At 38.7% G+C, this 23604-nt stretch overlaps 3 protein-coding genes and 1 long non-coding RNA gene across 6 annotated transcripts; 1 reads left to right on the top strand and 3 right to left on the bottom strand.

Moving 5' to 3' along the window:
• The first annotated feature begins 608 nt into the window (after nucleotides 1–608).
• Nucleotides 609–5891, top strand: LOC111271233 (interleukin enhancer-binding factor 2 homolog). Of its 3 annotated transcripts, none has more exons than XM_022851910.2 (7): nucleotides 609–1048; nucleotides 1949–2057; nucleotides 2225–2365; nucleotides 2707–2883; nucleotides 3097–3256; nucleotides 3465–3635; nucleotides 3980–5891. In XM_022851910.2, exons 2-7 carry the CDS (start codon nucleotides 1965–1967, stop codon nucleotides 4399–4401), a joined length of 1164 nt encoding a protein of 387 aa, XP_022707645.1. In that variant the 5' UTR covers nucleotides 609–1048; nucleotides 1949–1964; the 3' UTR covers nucleotides 4402–5891. The 3 variants fall into 3 exon arrangements, with proteins under 3 accessions (XP_022707645.1, XP_022707644.1, XP_022707642.1); XM_022851909.2 differs by having other exon boundaries at nucleotides 1945–2057; XM_022851907.2 differs by having other exon boundaries at nucleotides 610–1048; nucleotides 1923–2057.
• An 804-nt stretch (nucleotides 5892–6695) lies between these two features.
• On the bottom strand, nucleotides 6696–23322 carry mRpS31 (mitochondrial ribosomal protein S31). The gene is made up of 7 exons (XM_022851911.2): nucleotides 23166–23322; nucleotides 22649–22757; nucleotides 21761–21826; nucleotides 21394–21533; nucleotides 20642–20839; nucleotides 7788–8008; nucleotides 6696–7193 (listed from the first exon to the last, which is right to left on the bottom strand). Exons 1-7 carry the CDS (start codon nucleotides 23237–23239, stop codon nucleotides 6961–6963), a joined length of 1041 nt encoding a protein of 346 aa, XP_022707646.1. The 5' UTR covers nucleotides 23240–23322; the 3' UTR covers nucleotides 6696–6960.
• Nucleotides 10353–12100, bottom strand: LOC111271235 (very long chain fatty acid elongase 7). The gene has a single exon (XM_022851912.2). It carries the CDS (start codon nucleotides 11723–11725, stop codon nucleotides 10760–10762), a length of 966 nt encoding a protein of 321 aa, XP_022707647.1. The 5' UTR covers nucleotides 11726–12100; the 3' UTR covers nucleotides 10353–10759.
• On the bottom strand, nucleotides 16260–19785 carry LOC147752020 (uncharacterized). Its single transcript, XR_015315245.1, has 2 exons — nucleotides 19286–19785; nucleotides 16260–18973 (listed from the first exon to the last, which is right to left on the bottom strand). It is a non-coding gene; the product is annotated as an uncharacterized LOC147752020 (long non-coding RNA).
• Nucleotides 23323–23604: the final 282 nt, after the last annotated feature.

Genomic DNA, 23604 nt, shown 5'->3' with positions numbered 1-23604 from the left:
AACAAAAATGCATGAAGAGAAAGGGCCGATAAAGTCCCAGAAAGCGGCGGCCGCGGCGGCAGCAGCGTTGGGTGATCGACCATCTCCGTCAAAAGGGGGCCATGACGGAAGTGTTCATTGTTTGTAAGATGTGGCTAACGTTCCTGTAAATGCAACCGTTGGTTCGATCATGTACAGTTTTTGATGCAGAGTTTCAAACATCTCATTATCGAGGCATCGTGGAATTAACACGGCGATAGTTTAAAGGAGTTTAAAGTAATACATACGAGCGGCTTTTTCGGCAGGAAAGGCAATTTTTCAAAACACAAGAGACTGACAAGAGACAAATGGCCTGCACGTTGCGAGCTCTGTTTACTTATGCCCTTTTGATTGTTTGCTGATCCTGAAATCAGGCCCATAAGTTGATCAAGAGTTGACGAAAGAAACATTAGCAGGCTTAAGGAGCAGTCGGACATAACGAAAATGTTATTCATTTCATTTCATCATTACCATCGTCGCCCGCAGCTGTTATTGCCGCTGTGCAGTGCTGTCTCCAAAAAGTAGAACAAGTGAAAGAGAAGTAGACGGCTTTGTCTGACACATTCTATCGGCGATGTCTTGTAGAAACAGGTCTGGAGCAGATGAACGCATTGTTTGTCAGCTGCTTCCCTGTAGCCAACGGCTCCGCTGGTGAGAGGAAGTGAACTGAGAACGCACGAGCAGACACAGCACTGGACCTCAATTTATGTTTTAGGTGTCATGTCGGCTGCTGTCGCTAAGCATTGCTTCAGATGGCTAGCTCCCAGTACGAAACAGAGTGTGTCTACGCCCCGTCTCGAATCTCGATTATCACGTGGCCCCAAGCTGGGTAAGCAAACACATTGTATCAACGTGGGAACACACTGCTCAGAAGACTGGTCCAAGCTGGTGTCGTCTGCTAGTGTTTGATTGACTAGTTTGTGTTGTTTGGCTGTCGGTCGTACTTGGTTTGGCGTTTGTCTGTGCAGTGTCTGGCGGAATTGTCGTTCGATTTACAAACGCTCAGATATCGAGGTTCTAGGAATTTTTGGTGAGTTTGCTTGGACTAGGTAAACAAAGTTAGGCCACTGCCGTTCTGTTGAAAGCCTAGATATTTGTCTACGATAGAGAAATTCTTCAGTAATCCACACGAACTTAAATGTCAGGCGCTTCCAATAAGCTTTCTGACTAGCCGATGCTTAGAATTATTATTCCCTCCCTTGCCGGTATTTTTGGAGAACGAAATAAAATTTCCAGCCGGTAGTCATACGATAGAACGTGGATGATTTATTTTTTCCAACAAGATGCGCGAACAAATTTTCTAAAACGAATTCTGCTACTTCTACAGGTTGTGTGAGATTTCATATAGCATTTACAAATGTTAGCAACATTATGATAACAATCAATAATTGTGGATGCTATTACCATTATTGTGATAGAGGAAGAAATTTCATATGCATACATATGCCTTGTAAGTTAGACGAATGAAGAGATCACTGAAATAAGAGTGCAAATAGATATTCCTCTAACGTATGAGTACGATGCGCATTTAGATCAAGTCAGTTAAATGTACTAAGTCACTGTCAGTGGTATATTACAGTAGTGTTAAGTGGAAATACTTTCGATTCGAAACATGGCTTCTGCGGGCTCTGAAATACTTTTCTTTCATTACGGTGGTACTGTATATAAGCTTACTGGTTGTAATGTGATTACAATTAATTGTGCATATTATTAGGAAGTACGCGCAACCTAATACGTACGGTTGGAATATGTTATTAGATTATGTTAGTTCTAAACTTAGAAATGTTCTCGTTAATAACGAGAAAAAAAATTAAAGAAATGTATCAAAGAGGGAGCAGCTTGAGTAGATTCAAAAGATTAATGTTATGAGTAATAATATATTTTTGTAAATTAAATCGTATTAGTGCGCTTGCCTGCTACGTGAAGCCAGTTGCAGACGCGCGACGATGAGGGGAGCGATGCGTGGTCGGATGATGGGTGGTCCTCGACCTTTCTTCAAGAAGCAATTCATTCCACACATTCCTTTTGATCTGTATCTGGTACGAAACCACTTTCATTTCACCGTTAGAAACACATAAAGTTTATCATTATTATTATTACTATTATTCTGTAAAGAGAATCGAAAGAAATCACCGCAAACGTCAAACACGTACCTGGTATTAGTTTTTTGGTATCATAGTATTCCCGTCTCACTTATTATTTGCAGACAGGTCCAGTTCTGCAAAATGTTTCTGCACCGTGGGATGATTCCGAATTGTCTGCAGCACTGATCAAGAAAAATCAAGAGCTTACCCCTACGGACACAGAACATCAAACGTTACTTAATCTTGTAACAAAACTACAAACTGTAAGTATCTGTTAGATATGGGAATATAGAAGATAGAGAAAACATAAGACGTTCCAACAATGTAACGTTATAGATCTGAATTGGTTATCATGGCGCCGCGGGCAAAGGCTCCACCAATGGCAACGCTAGCGAGAAAATTCAGTCTGACGCTGTTTGTCAGCAAGTTACTAAGTTCAATCTCTAAAGATATCAGGTTTAAATGACGTTTTGTGGTGCATTTTTTCGTTTAGCCTTAAACGGAGTGCTAGAATTAGCTGATACCTTTTTGCGAGTATACGTAGTAGCCGCAGACTAGCAAACATAGATCGTTTTTTACTGGTACATTTTCTTTTTGATCACAGGTTCTTGATCAAATCACAGTGGACCCGCGAGGATTCGATGCTTGCGCAATCGAAGAGGTACGACAAGTGGGATCATACAGAAAGGGTACTATGATTGCTGGACACAATGTTGCGGATTTTGTCATCCTGTTAAAAACGTTGCCCACTGAGGAAGCTGTGATGAGACTCGGTCAAAAGGTAAGAGCAAGCAATCCGAATCTGACAAATTCCAGTGGAGCAGTAAAAGAAATCAGTGTTAGAAATATGACTGCATGGCTCTTTCACGATTGTAGCAAAAGGAGGTGCTGGAAGGGGTTATCGATGAAGTAGTACAGTAGCATATTCTCAAAGACGAATTTCGGCAGTGATCTACTTCCATCGCGTTAAACTAGCCTTTCTTTGCTGTATTAGGTCCTCGAGGATCTTCGAGCGACAGACGCCAACTTGAAGGTCGTTTTAACTAAAGATCCGTGCGGATTCACTATAAACTCCCAAAACAACACCTCAGCATGCAGATGTCTAATTACGACGCTTCCTCCAAACATCCGAAAGTTGGAAGCGGATTTACATCGTAAGATGCGTTTTTTTTTAAGGATCCAACAATAGGTGCGATAAAATATTTTTTTTCGAATTGATACTAATAAAAGGTTTAGATGAATGAATAAATAATTATTATTAGTATTAAAATTATTAGTGCGTCACGTGGGTGTTCAGCGATGCGTAGTGCAGTGAGCTTTTGTCCATTTTTTAAGCTTAGTTTTTCTTTTGACGTGTTTTAGTTCCTCAACGACTGGTCGTGAATAATTTGGCTGCATTACGTCATTCGCGGTGGTTCGAGGACAATGGCCAGAATCAACCGGGCGTAAAAACCTTGATTCGACTAATAAGAGACTTGCGCAATAGGTTTGAAGGGCTCCTCCCGCTGAATCCCTGGATGGTCGATCTACTTTGTAAGTGTATTCGACTAATTTTTCTGATATCGGTAATATATTTCTGATAGTAATTAGTACAACACTAAATGGGCGAAATCTCTTTTAATGGCGATGCGTTCGCACAATGTAAGCTTATTTCCTGGGATGGGGAAAAAATTATTTCACGAACAACGCAGTTTTTTATAATCAAATCTTCCCTGCACCAGCGGCATCGTCTTTATATCGTCGTTTATGACTTCTTTTCTAAATTATTTTAGATAGTTGATCTTAGGAATCATAGTTTTTTCTATTTGTATGTTTGAACTTTTTAACTAGGTTTCTGTATCATTCCCTTTTTGGTTCCATGATGCTTCGCTCTGTAGGCCACTACTCGATGATGAATACGCCCGATGGCCAACCTCTTCAACTGGCCGATGGTTTTAAGCGGGCTCTTCAACTTCTTGCCTGCGGACTTTTTACACCAGGCTCCTGTGGTATTCAGGACCCATGTGAGGCTAATGTTATTCGTGTGCATACTGCTATGACTGTAGAAGAACAGGACATTGTATGCATGACTGCACAAAATCTTGTGCGACATCTTCTCAATGGGAATTTTGCACCGTTGCTTGGCCATGGCAAGAAAAATGAAGCGATTGAGAGGGATGCGTGCGTTGTCAACGGAGTCGTTATCAATCCCCTTGGGACAGCCTATGAAAAGCCGCCCGAGCGAGGCGCTGAAGAAGATTTACTGGAAGGCAGTGACGGAGAACAAGCTGAAGATGTGGAAGGAATGCAGACGGAATAGAGGAAACATTAACCAATACTCGTGCATGAAAATTCATTTTTTAAGCTGCTGATTAATCAACGATGTGCATGCTAAATGAACTAGAATCGAGTAGCCAAGGTTCTCATAGGCCTGCTTATAAACTATGTTTCGTATGTACACAAAAAACATAAAAACGAGCCTAGCCACTAAAAATGCCGAGGGTGACAGGTAGTGATACAGAATTCGATGTAGCGCAAAGAGGGAACAATCCAAAAAAATATTGAGGATTCTCCTGTAGTAGAGAAAACGTCAGTATTTTGCAAATATACCAGCTGTCGGTCTGCACTCCAGAAGTAGCAGACAAGCTTACTTACATACTTGTTTCACAATGCCTGCCGCAGCTAATAATATAGGTTTTGTCGTATATTAAGAATTTTTTTCATCGTGTATGAATCTGTAAAAATGCTCTCAGTTTTCGTATTTGATACGTCCTAGCACCACCGAAACAAGTAAACGACTAGGTTCACGGAGCAAATCTGGTCGGGATGCTTTTGGAAGGCTAATAGAGGCCGATTTATACGCGTGTTTACTATTTTTGAATGCCGCAGTGGCATGCTAATGGCTAAAGTGAGTGGAGAAGAACGATGAAGTGATTATCTTTAATTTCTTGAGATAACAAGGCCAACAAAGATTTAGTTGGATTAATTATATCTTATGCTGAGAACACGAAACTCGCAATCTGAATATAGAATTAGTTAGCGAAATGTAAAAACTTATCTGACCACAATGCGGACATATATTGGCAAATAATTCAACGGGAAATGAAGATAGGTGTATATTATTTCGTCTTACTTTTGTTTTCAATATTTAAGTTATAACTGCTAAAGGTTTTGAGAAGGGAAAACTATGAATCCTGCCGGTAGCTGACATACGCTGTAAACAACTAATTATTAATTAATGGAGAATGTCGCTTCAGAAAGTCGTCTGTCGTCTTACAGTGTAAACATATTGCTCATAGGTAATGGCCTGAATTCAGCACTGAATAGTACCATTGGGAAATAAGGTTCTGTATAAGCGAGTAGTGGGAAAAAACAAGGAGGTGAAACAAAAGTATTTTCAACTCAAACACCTCATGGTGTTTTAAAAAAACTTGTCCCTTGACAAAGTGGCAGATTAGCCGGAATAAATGACAGGAAAACGTTGTACTTTATCGGTTTCTGATATTTACTTCACAAACAATTCCGTAAATTGTAACTGATATGATATATATTTTATTATCTCGAATATACAGATGAGATTTTTTTATTTCGATGTTAAAAGATAATTTAATCTATGCTTAATTCATATGAAGTTCAAATTGTTTTTGTCGTAAGGGAACTTAAGAAATGATTTATTGCTCCAGAAAAGCTTCTGCAAAAAAGTGAGAACGGTATGATGATCAACTTACATTTACAGTATATCGTTTTGTAATGTCAGGGAAATGTATAATAAACAAAGTAAAGATCACATGTAATATCTCAATCGTCTTATCTTTATTGTTTTCTTTATTCGGTGTAAAGATCGTTTCATTATTGTTATTTTAGTATTTTTTTTATTGAAAAAGCAATTAAGGCTGTTCAACAGTGATGCTAAAAGTTAGCTGAAAGTATCTACCGATTTTCCCACAATTATTATTATTATTAATAATATCCAAAACATAGCCTTCTACTGTAGCCTATTTTGGCTAAATTAAACTCGCCAATAAAATGGGAAATAAATATAGCCAGGTTGAAGCCAACATTAAATATTCCTGTTGCTTAATTCAGAAAACAATTGAAGCATGACGATGAGGTCTAACGTCGTCGTCAAATTTATAAGCCTCTTGAGGAACTCAAGACAGCAAGCTGCATCGATAGTTTAATTTTCCGTGCAACTTGTAGTACCGGATGCTTCTCGTGTCCGTTGCATGTACTACCATAATCTTATGTCCAAATCTATTCGACACTGCGATCGAACTAGATTTCTCTCTAAGACAAGGCTGTTTTGTCGCCTACCTCCTATCCAACTGGTAGTAGAGATTGAGCCATATCTCGTCTTTATAGCGATCGTATGCTGCAGGCGTGTTTTTTGTTAATTCGTTGTCGAGCATTTTCCACCGAGTTAAAGTCAATTTTCTGGAAGCCCATTATTTTAGTCATATTTTCAAGGATGAAGGAAGTTATGCTTATATTCCTGGTTGTGTTTATCATTAATCTTGAATAAATTTTCGCAGCGCTGATGCCTTCAAGAAACAAATTTCACTGCTGAGCACGTAGTTACTATCTAACTCATGCAGGGCAGAAAAAAGCATATCGTAATTTAAACAATTTACTTTATTAAAACCTTAACAACTTTTCCATCTTTTGGATCTTTTTCCGCCTGTAGTTCCGTGGAAGCAATCCACTTTCGAACTTCGTTTTTTCGCTCGGGCTTCTATTATAACACGCATACTGAAACCATTATCGTAATGCACCTTCTACGAATTTGCGCAAATCGGACAAAACAATGACACTTTTGACTAAAATAAAATTGGAGCGGCATGCTAAACCGTTTTCTGTCCCATTAGTTATTTTTCTGTTTTCAGTTCTGTGCAGCTGCCTTGACAAGTTTTTTCTTTTTTGTGAAGTAGTCGCGATACCACTCGATGCACGCATGCTTTCGTTCAACTGTGATGTATGGGTTTTTTGAGAGGCCGACACATACGAGTTCCATGAACTCTCGAACCGGTCCGTGTGGGAACGCCGCATCGTCTTCGATTAGATGTTCCAAAAATACGTGGTCCTCGAAACTAACAGTAGCTTCTTTGTCGAATCCTGCAAGAATGGGACGTTATAGCAGGTGAAACACAATAGGAAACATGGTTAATCCCAGATAAGCATTTTTAGACTTTTGCCACGTGCGTTTTCTATAAGCAGTATGTGCTCATGTAAAGTCATTGCCGATTTTTAGCATGCAACTCGTGTGTCGCTAACATTTGTGAGCTATGTTTTTATTCCTTAGAATTCGTCTTCCAGCCACTAGTTGTAGTGTTGATAAAGTACCGGCACCTAAGAAATGTAATAGATAACATTTCAGCGCAAAATATGAGGATATCCTATCGGAGCTCAGCTCAAGCTATGACTGCTTGAGTTTTTACCGATGTACGGTTTTGTTAATTTCCACTCGGTAATGTATGCAGGCCGTGGAAGGAAAGCAAGAAAACATTTGTGAAAACGTTTTTACCTACGTTTTTAATAATGCTGTACTTATCAAAATCGCTACCCAAAAATGTTAACTTACTGAAGAAGATGCTCGACTTTGATTTTTTTTTTATGTTTAATGAGCTAATGTATATAGAAATCTGACGATGCTACTCTTAAGCACTAAAATTCATCCGAATATCATACGGAAAAATTGTTTCTTCTTACCCTCTTCATTGTCAATGGGAAATTTCCACAGTTTTCCACTTTCGGTCCACAGGATCATTTCGTCGAGCGCGTTTTTTGGAATCACTGTAATTTTTTGGCGTGCTTCGCGTTCTACAAGCGTGTCCAGTAGGGTTACAGGTTTAAACATTTTGTCGTCATGCGATGTCGAGGTGAATATTCCAAGACCTGGGCCCTCAAACAGCGGGAACTGTTGAACCGTACTGGAACACGATATGAACTTCAATTCTTAGTACGCGCCGTATAATTAAGCACTTGAAACAATCGTTACCTTAAATCGGTGTCTACGGGAGATAAAGTCTAGGACGAACGTTATGGTGAGAAGCGACATTTATTGGAATACGTCGACAATCGCAAATAATGTCTATGCAAGAAAATGTGCGTTCTAATTAGCATTGCTATCGCATGAGTCGCATTGATCTGTGCGTTTTTTTAATTTTGTTTCATCAATTCGTTATTGTTCATGCATCATAATTAATGCTGAGACAATAGTACTAAAATATATTTAAACAAGTAAATATTTGTACCATTACTAATATCATGTTTATCCATGTATCTGATTCACAAAGGCTTCTAAAATTCTAGAAAAATCTTTTAGCTCTATCTACTGAGAAAAATTACAATTATTAGGGTTACAGTCGCTAGCAGTACCTAGTCTACAAAAATTCACTTTTTTTAGTGAAAGCGTAGTTATCTTAAGTCAATACAGTTTTTCTAATATCATATTAAATATTGGGCAGCAAGCACATTGTATAAGCATGGCATAGTTTCAGATTAATTTGGAAGAGGGTACGAAGATTGCTGTAGGCTTGCTAACAGTAAGCCTATCTCAAGCCTATAAAACATTTTCGTGATCAATAATGAAAGCCACTATTCAGATGGCACGCGAAAGCAACTTGTTGTTGATTATGTCGTATGACTGAAATTGTGCCAAAGCATTGTTAATTACAGTAGCTTATAGCATTACAAATTGAACCAAAACATTTGACGAGAGAATGACGGTACACATTTAGCTGGGGTACAAGTTGTTAAACATATATGAATATAGCTTCGGCTGATAAAAATCGTTTTATTCTGTTGATTTCTCAAGACTTGTGAGTCGAAGGCGTGAGCTAAAGATTATCTATCTTCGATTATACCGTGCACCTTGGATAAGGACATCACCCAATGACAAAATTTTGTCAATGATAGGAATTACAAAAATATTCGCTAGCAAAACGCATTTGCTGCTTAATGCATTTACCCCATGTCGCATATGGTGCTACGTGCTCTCTTAATTGAGGCAACACAAAACATGCTAGATGCCACCAGTTAGCAATGCAAATAAGCATAGCTCTGTAACGATATAAGCGCCCCAGAAATGTTATTCCATCGTATTTGTTGCAAACTCGTCTCCTGCATGTTTCGAGTCTTACGCCTGGTACCGCTGATGGCTAGCTTCCAGCACGAAACGCGATCTGTCCCTTTGTCTATGTCCAGGTTCGAACATAGATCACAACATGTTTCGAAGGCTACCGGGAAAATATGTTACCTACTAAGCTATCACAATTCGTCTAAACAGATTTAACCGGCTAAACGGAGAAATAACAAGTTTTGCAGCATTCATCCGTATCTTCTACATCAAACGACCTTTAATAACCGAAACAAAGATGTTTTGCTCTATTCAATATTTATGCCTTTCCATATTATCAACGATTTAGCAAAGCATAATTTTAGCAGATTGTTTGATCGTTAAATAAGACGTGCTTCTAGCGTCGAAAGAACGATAGTGGCATTTCAACACTAATAATCAGCATAGTGATACAACACGCATTCGAGAGGGCATTTTAGGGTTTTGTGTCATCAATACATGCATTAAAATTCACATATTTATACAACTGTGAAAAAGCTATGCCGTGCTGATACAATTGAAGCATGTTGAAAAAATCAGATTCTCTTCTAAATACTCAGATGTTACAAGCTTTCGTTCGGGCCGGTTATAAATGACTGTATCTCGATCCGAAGCCAAAGTTTCGACAACGTTATAGATTGTACAAGAGTAATGCAAGATGAGCCGCCACAGGTCACGCTAGATAGAACCCTCAGAAAATAAACAATCATTGTTGTGAAAATAACAATCAAAACATATGTTTCAAACATCTACGCGTAAAAACCTTTCTCTAGAATAAATAGCCATCGTCGCTTATCCAAAAAAAGCAATTTTGCAAATTATTTTGCTCACTAATACTATTATTCCGTACCTATCGATTTGAGTAGTATTTCTCCAAGTTGATTCAGTTTATCATAGCAGTGGCTTTTCTAATGTATAACGTTTGCCTTTTATTTTTTATATCTTTTACATGTCTTTTCCTGAATGCTTCTAACAGCATTACATACTAGAGGGAAGCCACAAAAGAGTAATGGCTGAATATCAATTATAAACTATTTGAAGCATTATCTACTGTCGACCAATGGGCCAACTACGAGAAGAATATTCAAAAAGCTGAAATTATAACTAACAGCTAGTCGAAATCATTTATTTCAAACATTCAGAATTATAACTCATACCTTTATAAATATATCACACGCTAGTTTGCGTTCATGTATACTTTACGAACAAAACACTTGCCCTCGTTGAGGACAAAAATTGCGCGGGCATATTCAACCATACTATTGACTACGATGAGTATTGCTGCTTAAATTTAACGTTGGTTGAACACGTATGATTTCTCTATCCTTCTTGAATTCTTTCAATACTCGAACCTCTCTACACCCTGATAGAGTATATACGATTTTTATATTCTGCATCAGAGTTTGAGGCACTCACAGAGCTCACGAGTCCTTTATGGAGGTCTGTTGCACTTGTTTTCAATACGTATCCTAAAAATTACAAAATAAGCGACCTTCAACTCATGCGAGTCGACAACTACACATGAGACAATAATATTTCATTGCCCGACCTTCATATCCACGTATTAGTTTGTCTTTATTTGTTTTGCACGGCACTTCACGTCGAAATCATTATGCTTATCTTTGAGACGTTCACCAACAAGTAAGCCTTCTTGCTCAGCTTGGAGTCGCTTGAACTTCATCGGATCGTTATCATCGCTGAGGACACAGGGCGTAGCCTGTAGGAAAATGTCGCTCCAGCTTTTCTTACCAGTATATGACAACGCGTAGAGATTGATGAATAGACCGAGACCTAAAAGTCCTTGAGGTAGAGCGAGATTGAGAAGAAACCTCGGATACTTGCAATCGTAGAAATAAGGAATTATTCCATGGAAAATGATAAGGTAATGTTGTATAATTTGAGCAATGGTCAGATGTTTCTTCCACCAAAGATACGGCTTCATGTGGGGCCCAAGTGCGGCTAGAAAATAGTACGTATACATTACGACATGGATGCCAGCATTAAGGCTCACTCCGAACCACGGATGGCCGTCCATACCAAGTGATAAGAATATGTGTCCCGTAAAAAGACAGCAGAAGTGATGGGAAACGTGCTGGAACGTGATATGACTGTTCTTCTTGCGCAGCACGAAGAAGATCGTATCAAGTAGATCCAGAGTGCGGACAAGCATGTACCACCAGCCGAGCTCAACTATCCGCAGACTTGCTGGATCGGTCGCGTACGTCATGCCCTGACATAGTGGATTGTATCCGCCGCAATAAGCAGCTTTCGGAAATTCAATAAAGAAGTACGCATTCGCAAACACCATGAACAGATTGTGCACCTTGATCGCCCATCGAAGATCGTAGGGCTGACGGTTTTTCATGTAACGAGGTCCAATGATATAGACAAACATCAGATAGCTTCCCAGTACAACGAGCGGGAACAGAGGGTCACCGATAAATAACCAATCCTTGACCCGCGGATCTAGCTGTCCGTACACTCGATGTCGCATTGCTAATCCTCTGAATAACATTGACTGTTTAGGCATTTTCTCTATAACTCACTGCTAGCAGGTTAGAAGAACATGAATGAAAGTCGTCACTGTTATTCTTTCCGTAAATGCTACCACAGACTGCCGGTCGCAGGGCACTATGCTGTTCTGCGTATATCACTGCTGCTGCACCGCAGTTGTCCTGCGCCAACACGTCTCTGGATTGAAGCAAGGTAGCAAAAGACCGTGAAGCCAATTTAAAGCTTACACCTTTTCCCAACATAGAGCTATGTGATGGACCCTTGCACATTGACGAACCCCAGCCCGATTATTCGAGAAGAAGGGAGAAAGGAAAAGATACGGAATGCAACGGCTGCGAAACATACTTTCGATAGTAATCTATGCGTTACAGTAGCAACTATAGACAAAGCAAGGTTGTAGTTAAAACGGTCCAGACAAAGGCCACACAGACGCTAGCCGAATACATACTTATGCTATTAATTTGTTATATACTGATTGTAAGTGACGAACATCGCAGTCCCTGCTTGAAAAACTTCAGGTGGATAAGAGTAAATAAATGCAGAACACAAATTCTATTTTGGCCGGAACCATAGAGTTCAACAAGTAACCTTCATATCGTTTCAGAAAATCTAGAGAAAAAAAACTCTTTTGCGACGTGAAAGTAAGCCGACTAATGTGGCATCGCCATAGAAACCAATAAAGGTAAAAAGTACCCAGTGGCTAACTACTGAAGATTCCAATCTCGTACACTTCCAAAATTAACGATGTACTAGAAACACCAAACTCATACCACACATGAAGTGTCCTCGCTGGGCCGATTGAGATTCCGATCTCCTTGTACCACGTCAATAACCGGGTTGTAATCGGTGGGGATCCGTTCCATATAGTGTAAACAATCAGAATAATCGACAGTAGGGAAATGCGACCATACATTCCATGTTGACGTAGAGGAAACGCGGTGTGCAGATTTACAAAATACATCGACTACCAAAATACAATAACACAAATATTATCTAAACCATATATATTTAGAAATGTTCTGCAAGTACTGCGTAATGTAAACCGCACGTACGAACACTTGAGCTTTATAATATAACCAGCTAGTTGACCAATACGTTCTACTCAAACGACAACCAGGGTCATAGTTTAACTAAGATACGTTCATGATATGATTATAAGAAATAATAAAAGTTCGTATTAACAGGGCGAGGTGAATGAAGCTTCCAAAAGACAACGCGTAATCAGAGAAAGTTGCAACGCAGAGTGCCGAAACTGATTCACAATTATATTCATAACGGAATAACGGCAAAAAACTAAGTGACTTTTATTAGGCGTCCATATGTAATGTTAATGGCAAATGATCGCGAAAAAGCACAAATACAAATTCGGTGGAATCTACATATCTGCTAGACGACGCACTGCTGTATATGTCAGGCCTGTTAATATACTATTAGAGGTCTGAAGCAACTGCCCAAAACGGGTGACACGTCAAACAGACTTGTTTTATACCAACATGTGCATCCTCTCCGTGTTTTGGGCGACTTTGCAAAAGTCTCAAGTGTACCGACTGCAATTCTTAAAAAAATTAGTTGAACGGGCACGTCAGTTTTTCAAAACGTTCTCTTACAGACGACAATGATCATCTTCTAATGAATGATGATTTAAAGTTCTTTCAACAATTATGCTTTCTGTGTCAGGGTCAATGTAAACTTTCCAATAGGGGACACTTCGGGTTCCTTCCAAGGTAAGAGCGCCGAGATATTTCATATATACTTTTCCATACAAAATTGAATAATGTAAATAGTACCCCATCTATATCTGTGAAAATATATACAGATCATATAAAAAAAGAAATAAGGGTCGTAGATAGTCGATAGAAGTTGACCGATCAAGTTTTTTCGAATAAACCAGAAAATTAGGTGCGATACTAGCAGTTGAAAACCGTGGTGTTCTACATTTCGTGCACAGAAATCCCAATCCAGTATATTCCACTGATGGACTTAATTCATGAGCAATCATGAAGTAATTACGGCACGACAGTCATCTTAAAACACGCGGGGCGCATCACAGACGTGATTACTCCTTCAGAAAAACTTCAGAAGGTTGGGAGCGCATCCGCGAAACGTGCTGCCCCCAAAAAAGTCAGAGATCTCATAAGTTATCGTTGAATTCAAGATCATTGACAAAAAACACTCGAACGTATCAACCAGCATTTACGACGTTTGAGAAAACAGCAATGCTTGATACGATCGAAGCCAATGCTAGTGCTCATAACAATATATATCGAAGATCAGTCGTTTAAAAGCAGCGAATGAATTACCCTTTTCGTTGCGCGAACAATTATGAAATAGTATGTAAAGAATATCATGCTTGTACGTGCATATTGTACTTTGTATCCGTGCACCCTCGCAATGAATATTTAAACAGCATGTCTTATTAGCACAAAGTGTGCTTTGGCAGTATTTCACACAAGGCAAAAATGACACCAAAACAGTATTAGATATTGTGAGCTAAATTGTAGTTTGCCCAGTAGGTATATAGCATTGATAATGTGTAATATCACATTAGGGTATTTCGGACATGTTCTGAAACTAACAACCTTTTTTTTATTAGTATAAATTGTAAAGGAATAGAGAATCATATCTATGTTCAAGAAACTAAACTATTTTGATTGCAGAGTACCGATTCTGTGAAAGCGACAGAGGTAACAACGCTACGAGTTTTAGCGTGTTTCTGAATAGTTAACATTTTAAGTATGTGTCGTTTTTGAAATAGCTGCGTTTTATTACTCAGTGAATCACGGTATAACAAATGCTATACAGAATATTCACCTGTTGAACACTGCTCAATCAAGGTAATCATACATTTGACATGTTTACCACACATCATAGTTGAAAGCATTTCAGAATATCAGACGGATGATTAGAATCATAACAATCTAAAGGAACTGCCGTGAGACGAGCTCGCGCAAGGGTGTAATATAAAAGGGACTTCGCATCTTGTGACTTACAGAGCGAAACCCAATAACGCTGGTATTTTGATGGCCTTACCTATGGTCAAAAATTTCATCAATTTGATGAAAACAGTCTGATTCGGGAACCTGCTTTTTTTGGTGAGTTATCCTAAACACGCGGTTCCATGTAATTCACTAGCTCACACACTTTATTGCTCCATAACTAGTTCATCAACTTTGTGTGAAATTTCGGATACGTCGTTTAAACATATTACCATATAATTTAAGATTTTATCGAGATTCCAACGATTCGTGCATAAGCATTTGCCGTCATGAACAAATTATATAACAACATGCAGCAAGATAATTCTATAAAGACGAAGATGTTTACTAATTCACAGCGCTACAGTAAAGAGGCGCCTCTTGCTTTTTCGGATTATCGCGTCCACGCGCAGCAACACACCTCTCCTACGCCCGTAGAAAAAATACAACGTTCGCCTTGTTATCTCTTATCGTTTGTGTTATCGTTAATATTAAATCTGATGCGAATATCGAAGGCTTCCGCCGCGTGGATCGGTATAGACGACCAAACGATTGGATACCCTTGACTGACATAGCCGAACAGTATGCTCAAGCTTCGAATAACGCCCTTTTTCCGGCAGGCAGACGGCCCATGGCAACTGCGATCATCCATCAGGATGACGTAATGCTGATTGCGTTACGAAGTAATAAACATAGTCAAGTTTTGCAGCTTTTGTAGATCGGAATCGTGTGATTTGAGTGCCCAATTAAATGCTCTATTTGAGGCAGATGCTTCTAACTGCAGTCTACATTGCGTTCACGGCTTTCAACCGTCACTGTTGTAAGGAGATACTTTGTTGATGCTAGCTAGTAAAGCTAGCTGAATGGACAGATATTTATTGTTTTTATTTTTTCTTACATTCTGGTTCAGACGTACCCCTGACTAGTATATCGACTGTCAGCTCTGTAGCACGCCGCCAACTGCTTTGGACCATACATACTTGATATACACAAGAAGTGGAGCTATATATTAGTCACTCAAAAGCGACTGAACTACACAATGAACAAATAGGTACCAAGGTCTAAGACAAAAACTTAGGAAATCACTAAGTCGAATCCGACATTTCGCGGTTCGCAAGTGAAGCTTTGTTCACAGTTTTGGTCGTGTTGCTAATATCCGCTGCTGTTACTTGTTTCGTCATCTGAATTTGTCGAGCACTAGTAAATAACAACAACAACAACACTGAACGGAACTATTCTATAACGCGCTATTTCGTTCGAAACCGCCATGCAATACGATGGTACAAATAACAAAATGGGGCCAGTTTGTATCCAGGATGATGCCCAAAGACGACCGGAGTCATCATAGGAGCTTAGAATCAGCGTCTTCGCATATTTTCATTCGGATTTAAGGCAGACAAGATACAGCGCCAAATTTGGTTTTTTTATTTTTCTTTTTCTACCATTATTAGTTCGGCCATGTACTAATAGGAAGAAGTTAATACATTATGACGTATTAATTTAAGGAAATTAGAAAGAAAAAGTGTTCGGACGGAGAATCCTGTCTTGTTACTGACTGAATTAAATATAATTGCAGCTCAGCGCTGCGGTATGATTCACGCTGTTGCTCCGCGCGGCTGAGAAGCATTCAGCAATCGTTAACGCACAACTATACAGAGGCAACTACAAACGCAATAACATAATCAACAGAACACGGATACTCCTGGTTGTCTCCATCTCCCTGTATATATAGTTTATCTGCCGAAAAACTGCAACTTTATTAAAAAGCTGAATTTTATAAACATCTCAAAATTGATGCAAATCATCTGATTCATTATTAAACCTTACTGATAGCCTGACTATTCCATACGTACGTACCCACACTATAATTTATTCATGTTGTTTACGTAATTGCGCCCAGGAACTTTGCCAAAACAGTAGTGCAAACCTATCCCGTTTGTAAATTGCGTTGGCATTTTGTGCTGATTAGTGATAAATAACAAATCAATGACTAACATCGGTTAAGACAATAGCAATACGAGGTTTTACTGAGGCAATATTTCTGTGCTAATTATTATTGCGCTGAAGCTAGAAGAATTTGTATAACAAGCGAACGCAATAAGCTATTCTTGACATTTGATCATTATTACTGCAGAGCCTGACCACAGTCCAAACTAGAAACAGTGACGCCAGCCAATGCTGAAGGATAAAATGAGTAGTCAACCGTTAACGAATTCTGCTATGAGGTCAAACTGTTAAGTGAAAGTATGCAGATGGACAGAGAGATTTTCCGTACACGTTTTGAATGACGTAATCTGAGTTAATAAATTGATTTATATAATATAGAGTCATTCCTAATACATAAACTTTATTATTATGTTCGCGGTACAACAAAGTCGCACGCACAGATAGGGTACTGTTTAGAGGACCCGGTAGAAAGAGCTGTATTTGTCATTTATGTCAAAGGGTACATCTTATGAATTTTTTTTTACGTAAACTGTTGTTCCATAATAAGCATACTGCACCTTTGGAAAACTTTCAAATGTTTTAGCCGACTAGTTGTCTGTTATCTTGCAGCTTACGCACTGACACAAGGCCCGCATTGATGAAGTTGTCAATGGAACAGCTAGGGACATGTTAGGGAATCTAGAAAGCTTAACCCCTAACACATCGCAGCAATTTAGCGTCTCAAGCTTGTCTTCTGAGTAGTGTAGTGACAACATATCTACAATACGAGGTGATTTGAATTCAAATCTAAACGTAAACGAACTTCGATCCTTCAGTAAAAATTCAAAATATAGGAAAAGGGATAAAAACTATCTTTTTTCGTTTAGTCCTTCCAGATTACTCATATTGAGCCAGCTATCCTGACAAATCTGTGAAGCACTCCTGACGTAGTGGTACCGAGGTCTATCGCAAAAGGGACAGTTGAGAGCTAGTTACAGGAAAGTTTGTTTTAGGAGCTTAAGCCTACAGGCTATGTGCAGCGTCGCGAAATTCGTTGCGTAAAAAGAATTCGTTGTTGGCAAAAGTCTGTTGTAGCGCGGTCTTGAATTTCTACCAAAAAAGTTTTCTCAGTTAATTCGCTTTTTTATCTGATATACGAAATTTCACGCCATTCACGAACAGTTACTTTACGGAGTTCAAATAAGCATTGTGCCGATTCTGGGCAGTTTTTTTTTTGTTCAGTGAATATGGATTCTATGGCAGCTCCGCTCACGCGATTTAAAGTTGCTGTGCTTTTTCCGGGAAGGGTTTTAAGGAGCAAGATCTATAGAACTAGGACTTCTAAAACTAGAGACCATAAAGAATACATTCGACATGAAGTGTTAACAGCTAAAGCACATTTATATTAACACGTTGCGAGAATTTGAAAGATTGGTTTTCATCCTGATAGAAATTTCAGGTACCAACGTTTATAACTTATAATTTATTGAAATATAACGGCAAAATGTGCGCTTCAAATCATCCTTATTCGGCTGACTAATGTCATTTATCAGAGTTAAAAAACTGATATATACGACACGTATGGTCCTATGAAGTCTCTCTGGCTATGGCTGTAATGAACCTCAGATGTTGTCGTCTTCAAAAAATATCTTTGAAAAATAAAGTTGCGATTTAACTTCTAGTCCATCAGAACTTATATAAACATTATCTTCGACAGTAAAAACGATGAAGACGATGTTGCGTTAGATACCTGCTAGCTGCCTCGGTATTGCCTACGTTAAATTGTAGGGATGTTATAATAGAGAAAGCTCTGTTATGCTTCCAATATATTTAATGACAACGTCACCACTGTGATTGATTGGAGTAGCACATATTTATATTGTATTCACCATGACTGATCGTCGTAATGGTTAAGACTAGTATCAAAAGCCAGTTTTGCACAAGTCGCGTGTTTGAGTCTGGTTAAACGCTTAAAACCTGTTCATGGAGACCTCCCTCATAGCAAGAAAAAATCCACCGCGAGGAATTTGTGCGCAAGTCACAAATCTGTTGGCGCGCTATTTTCCTAAAGGTAAAGGACAGCAAAGAACGCAAAAACCAGAGAACAACCTGGGATGTCCTGAAGATGCAGGCGCGAATGATATCGAGGATATGTGTACAAAAAACGACGGACAAGCTAAGATATCAGATCATTAGAAGTCTGACAAGACGGTGGGTGTTTCTTCGCAGCAGCAAAAATGCTACAAATGTCAAGCCGAAAGGACAAATGTAGAATATAGTTGACTGACTACGAGGATGTACACACGCACGTTATGGCTTCCAGCCACGTAAGGGTCTTTAGAACCGGATATGGTGAAACACTTCTGAAACGTTGACGTAAAAAGGTATCATTATCAGTAAAAAAGATGACAGCGTCATAAATAGTGATATCCACTAAAATGCTCATGCAATAAATCTGTATTGTATGAGCGGTAAGAGTTTTAACAGATAAGAAATTTCGTTACGCTGCAATTAAATCGAATAGCAATTCCTTGGTCAAGCAAACGTAAGGATTAATCGGTAATAGGTCGCCAGTAGAAACAAAAAAAGTTCACTATTGGTAAATGATACTTCCAATCGGTATCTTAATAGCTATTGCAATTAACAAAATCAAGATTTCGAAAATGCACACTTACACCCGGCACTTCCGTTGGTCACTTTCTTATCGTGACAGAATATCAGCCCCAGTGCTCACGATAGGACGCCAGTTCTTTAAGGCCAGTTTGTGCCAGTTATTTCGTGACCTCGATCATAAGGTGAGCTACGTTATTTGTTGTAATAAATGTCACTTACAAGCAAAACATTTTTGCCAAACGGAGCATAGCTATTACTTGGCATTTACTAAACTAAATCAGTCATACATCTTGGTACATGACAATCCAGGCTTCTTTTATATATCCTAAATAAGATATTCGTATCAACGTGAACTGGATAGTAGGCATGACGTACCCGGAATTCCTGTTATAGCATGTTCCACCTAACCAGCCCATTAACTTGTGTTACCAACTAAAAATGAGAAACCTTTTGACAATTCCAGCCGTCATCTATGTGCCTTTTCTACCAGTCCTTTAGCGCCTTTCTACCTTTGTCCTATCAGTGCGATTCTGACGTTTCGGTTGGCAGGCAATCTTAGAAATATCAACAGTACAATCAACGGTATAAATAATATATACGTTCTTATTCTAATGTACACTTTATTGATGTGGAAAATAGGTTTTAAAAGGGATTAAGTCATGATTTTAGCAAGGCAGAAAAATTTTATACAATGAGATGCTTTCTGTTGCAAGATCAGAATACATACATCATGTATTAAAGAAAAAAGAGCTACTGCAAGGTCCACAGTAGTCAATAATCTCATTGTTTAACGTATGTGCCGCTACGGTTGCCCCTAATTTGTGACATGTTTTTGTACTTTTTGACTATGAAATTAACTGTGTTATTATGGTAATGTGCCTGGTTACCTAAATATAAGAATTATTTAAAAACTGTGGTTTCTTAGCAAACGGTGTAAATCACTGAGGACACCAGTACCTGCTTTATTAGCCTACCTTTTTAACCGAAACCACGTATCGTACATGGCTAAGATGAGTTCAACGTATGTTAACTTCATATAGTCTTGGATGCAACTTAGTATTAAAATATTTTTGTGGCTGTGCTAGGCTGAAAGGCTGTGCTATTATCCATTTTATACAGAAATAACGGAACAGCGTAGCTGTATAGTTTATTATAGATGAACATCGCTTTCTTGTAGAAGAGCTAAGAAATGAAAAGTAAGTTCAGGCTTACGTATCTCCTTCGTCCCTGATAACGTATTTGCCTGCAAATCTCTGGGACATGTTTTGGTCTAGATTTAAATCCGGGCATAGAGAAACTTGATTCTGTGCTGGGAGCCAGCCGTCTGACGGAATGCCTTACGCCGATACAGGACGCAAAATTCAAAGCCTAGAAAAGCTTACATATCTTAATTAAAAATAAGTTGTGGTATCACTTACTCGTGCTGTTGGTGCTTAACTTTCTTCCGTCGCGCATTACCACGAGGTGCTACTCTTTGGAACTCTTGATACTCAACCTCTTCTCCCATGGCCATGGAACATATTTCATCCATTTTCTCATTCAATTCCTTATTAACACTGCTTGAATCATGACGCTTTTTCCTATGGCGATAGACCTCAATATCACCCAGGAGCTGACTGCAAAAGAACATCCAAGTATCCATTTTTAGAAATATTTGCAAGGGGGAGTTGTGTAATAAAATGTACACTGTTTGCACAAATATGACATTTAGTCCAGTAATTGTCATGGAGATTATTAAACCTGAAACATTAATAACAATCTTCTTCAAAGTATGTCTGATGTTACCGAAAACATAAAAGCTCCCTTGATCTCAATTTAACTAACAAACTTCGTACCTGAAATTGGAAGCAGGGTAGAATATACGAAAAATTGTTCTGATTGGAAAAAAACTGCTTGCTCTATCACAAAGTGATTTTAATCGAGGTGGCTGTATCTGACAGAAATCCAGTGCTGGGAAGTCATTGATAATAAACCTACATTACGCCTACATTAGGCACAGAGACATTACAAAGAGACGGTTATAAATCGAACCAATATTCGAAGATACTTAGGCTGATTAAATATACTGTTTATAAAGCTTATTCATGTATATACGTCTACTAATCTGATTTCAAAATTAGTTTTATTACTTATGTAATGGAGGAAACAAAAAATTAGTATGTCAACTAACTCCAACGATACCGCGCCTGATTCCCTGTTGACTTGCTGGAGCTCTTGAACAAGTCGCGTGAGATTTTCAGTGACGCTGCCAGGCAGGGTTTTGGCGGCTTCTTTAGCAGCGACCACGACCTGCGGAGCAACGCCTGGAAACTTAAAATATCAAACACACATACATAAATACAGTTACGTACCGAACGCGGCGTTAACAAATCATGGTGATAATACAGTCAAGTTTAGCATTATAAGTAACTCAGCATCGCGGCAAGTCAATGTTTCTATAAATGATGAAGATGTACAGACCTCAGAGGCCAATTCCTCTGTGAATATAAATTTAAGTAAAGAAGAGAACTCATCACGGACGAGCAAAGTGCACTTACCTGAACATTTTTGGTTTTCGAAGCCTTGGCTGCAGTCACCGTCGGAGCATTGGGACGTTTTTCGTTCTGTAAATGAAAACGTCAACACAGTTATGACTCATTCAATATGTAACTTTTGCCGGTGAAGCCATATAATGCAGATATAAAAACTTCGATGCAAAAAGTAAGCTTACTTAAGGACCTGAAAACGTTTACAACAAGAATTTTCTCTCTATAAGAAACATGTGTCTTGTTTCCGTGCATCATAGTTACATCAAGGACTAGCGTCGAATTTAAGCAATAAAATAGCAACAGCATGGACTATAGGAGCATTGCTAAATCTCAACCCATAATTATTTAAAGAATTTACATTATGGAATTCATTAGAAAAACTAGCAACTTTTGAAGAAATGTATACTGCTAGAAATACATTAGTGCTGTTCTGCTGGTCAGTTTGTACTATTCGGTTGTTAAATGCAAATAAAGATTAAATAATTCATACTGTCTATATGCGCTTGCTTTCTTTTTGACGAGTTTGCTCTTTTTAACCCTTTTTTGCAGTTATTTCGATAGTGCACTGAAGGACACATACTTAATTTCAAAGTACTCAAACTTGTTTTTAATTGGCCAGGCTGGAACACCATGAACATGGACAAACCTTTAATAGCTTTGCATGTCACAGAGTCTAATTCGTAGTAATTCTGCGTAGAAGGAACAGAAAAGCGTAAATTGTTTTTTGGTCGCTCATAAAACTTCTGAACAATAATGCAGAACTACGTTATAATGTTCATTCTATTATGTTTGTTAACCCAACCACAAAAACAGTTCATTCGGCATAGACTACATCACATAACCATTTATACTTGATTATTTGCTACTACTCATTAGGCTTTACTTTTACGCGCTTACCGAGAAACTCTTAAGCAGCTCATCCAATTTTTCCAGTTTGCCATTGTTCCTTGAGTCGCAGAATGATCGACTATTGCTTGTGATAGCATTACGTGTCAATCGTAAAGGTCTGAAATTTATACCAAACTTGAAAGTTTTTATTAGGCCCCCTCTATCGTGTTGTGCTATCGACTGCTCATCCTTACCACTTTTCCGAACAGGATCTAACTGTATTGAAACTTACTCAGAGAATTATTTTTAAATTATAGGTTATTATTAGTTAGTCTGGATCCGCCTGTATAAGCTAACCCGGCTCCAATTATTTTGAGGTTCAAAATAACAAAATAAAACTACACCAGCCTACAGCGAATTCTTCTCTTTCGGTGACGTATGAGTGCAAAGATATTGAAAAATCATTACACTTTTCTGACTAAGAGTGTTTGTTCTGACTGCCATTATTTTCCGGGGATCAGTTAGCTTCGGCGCAATGCTCCTGTGTTTTTGGAAAATAGGTTTCCATATAAAAATTTGCACGAACCTTCCGAGCGCCCGAATCATGCGAACACACGCGAAGGACGCCATGTTTATTTTGGCGTTTAATGCGCGGGCCATTCAAAAGCGCCGAATATCCACAACAACTGTATCAGCGGCATCTGCTAGTCACATTTCTCTGACAACAAACGCCCACTCCTTTGATCCCTGAATTTTTGTTTACTCTTTTTTGGAGCTGAGGTTCTTTCGTTGCAGTGGTTCTCTTTGCTGGTTGAGACTCTCAAATTTACCTATGTAATGCAGGTCCTTCATATGAACAGACATAGACACGTTACGTTAGAAGATTACAGATATGTATTCGTGATACGAGACCTCCAGTTGTATGAAAATACTCTCCTTGGACTAAACGTATTCTCAGATTTCTTTTCATGCATATTTCACACCTTCGCCTCGTTTGGTCGAACAAACGTGAAATGTAGTTAACG

This window comes from Varroa jacobsoni, unplaced genomic scaffold (assembly GCF_002532875.2).
Source record: "Varroa jacobsoni isolate VJ856 unplaced genomic scaffold, vjacob_1.0 contig00438, whole genome shotgun sequence".
Taxonomy (NCBI): domain Eukaryota; kingdom Metazoa; phylum Arthropoda; class Arachnida; order Mesostigmata; family Varroidae; genus Varroa; species Varroa jacobsoni.
The sequence above is the reverse complement of the archived record's forward strand: the minus strand, read 5'-3'. Positions and strand labels throughout refer to the sequence as shown.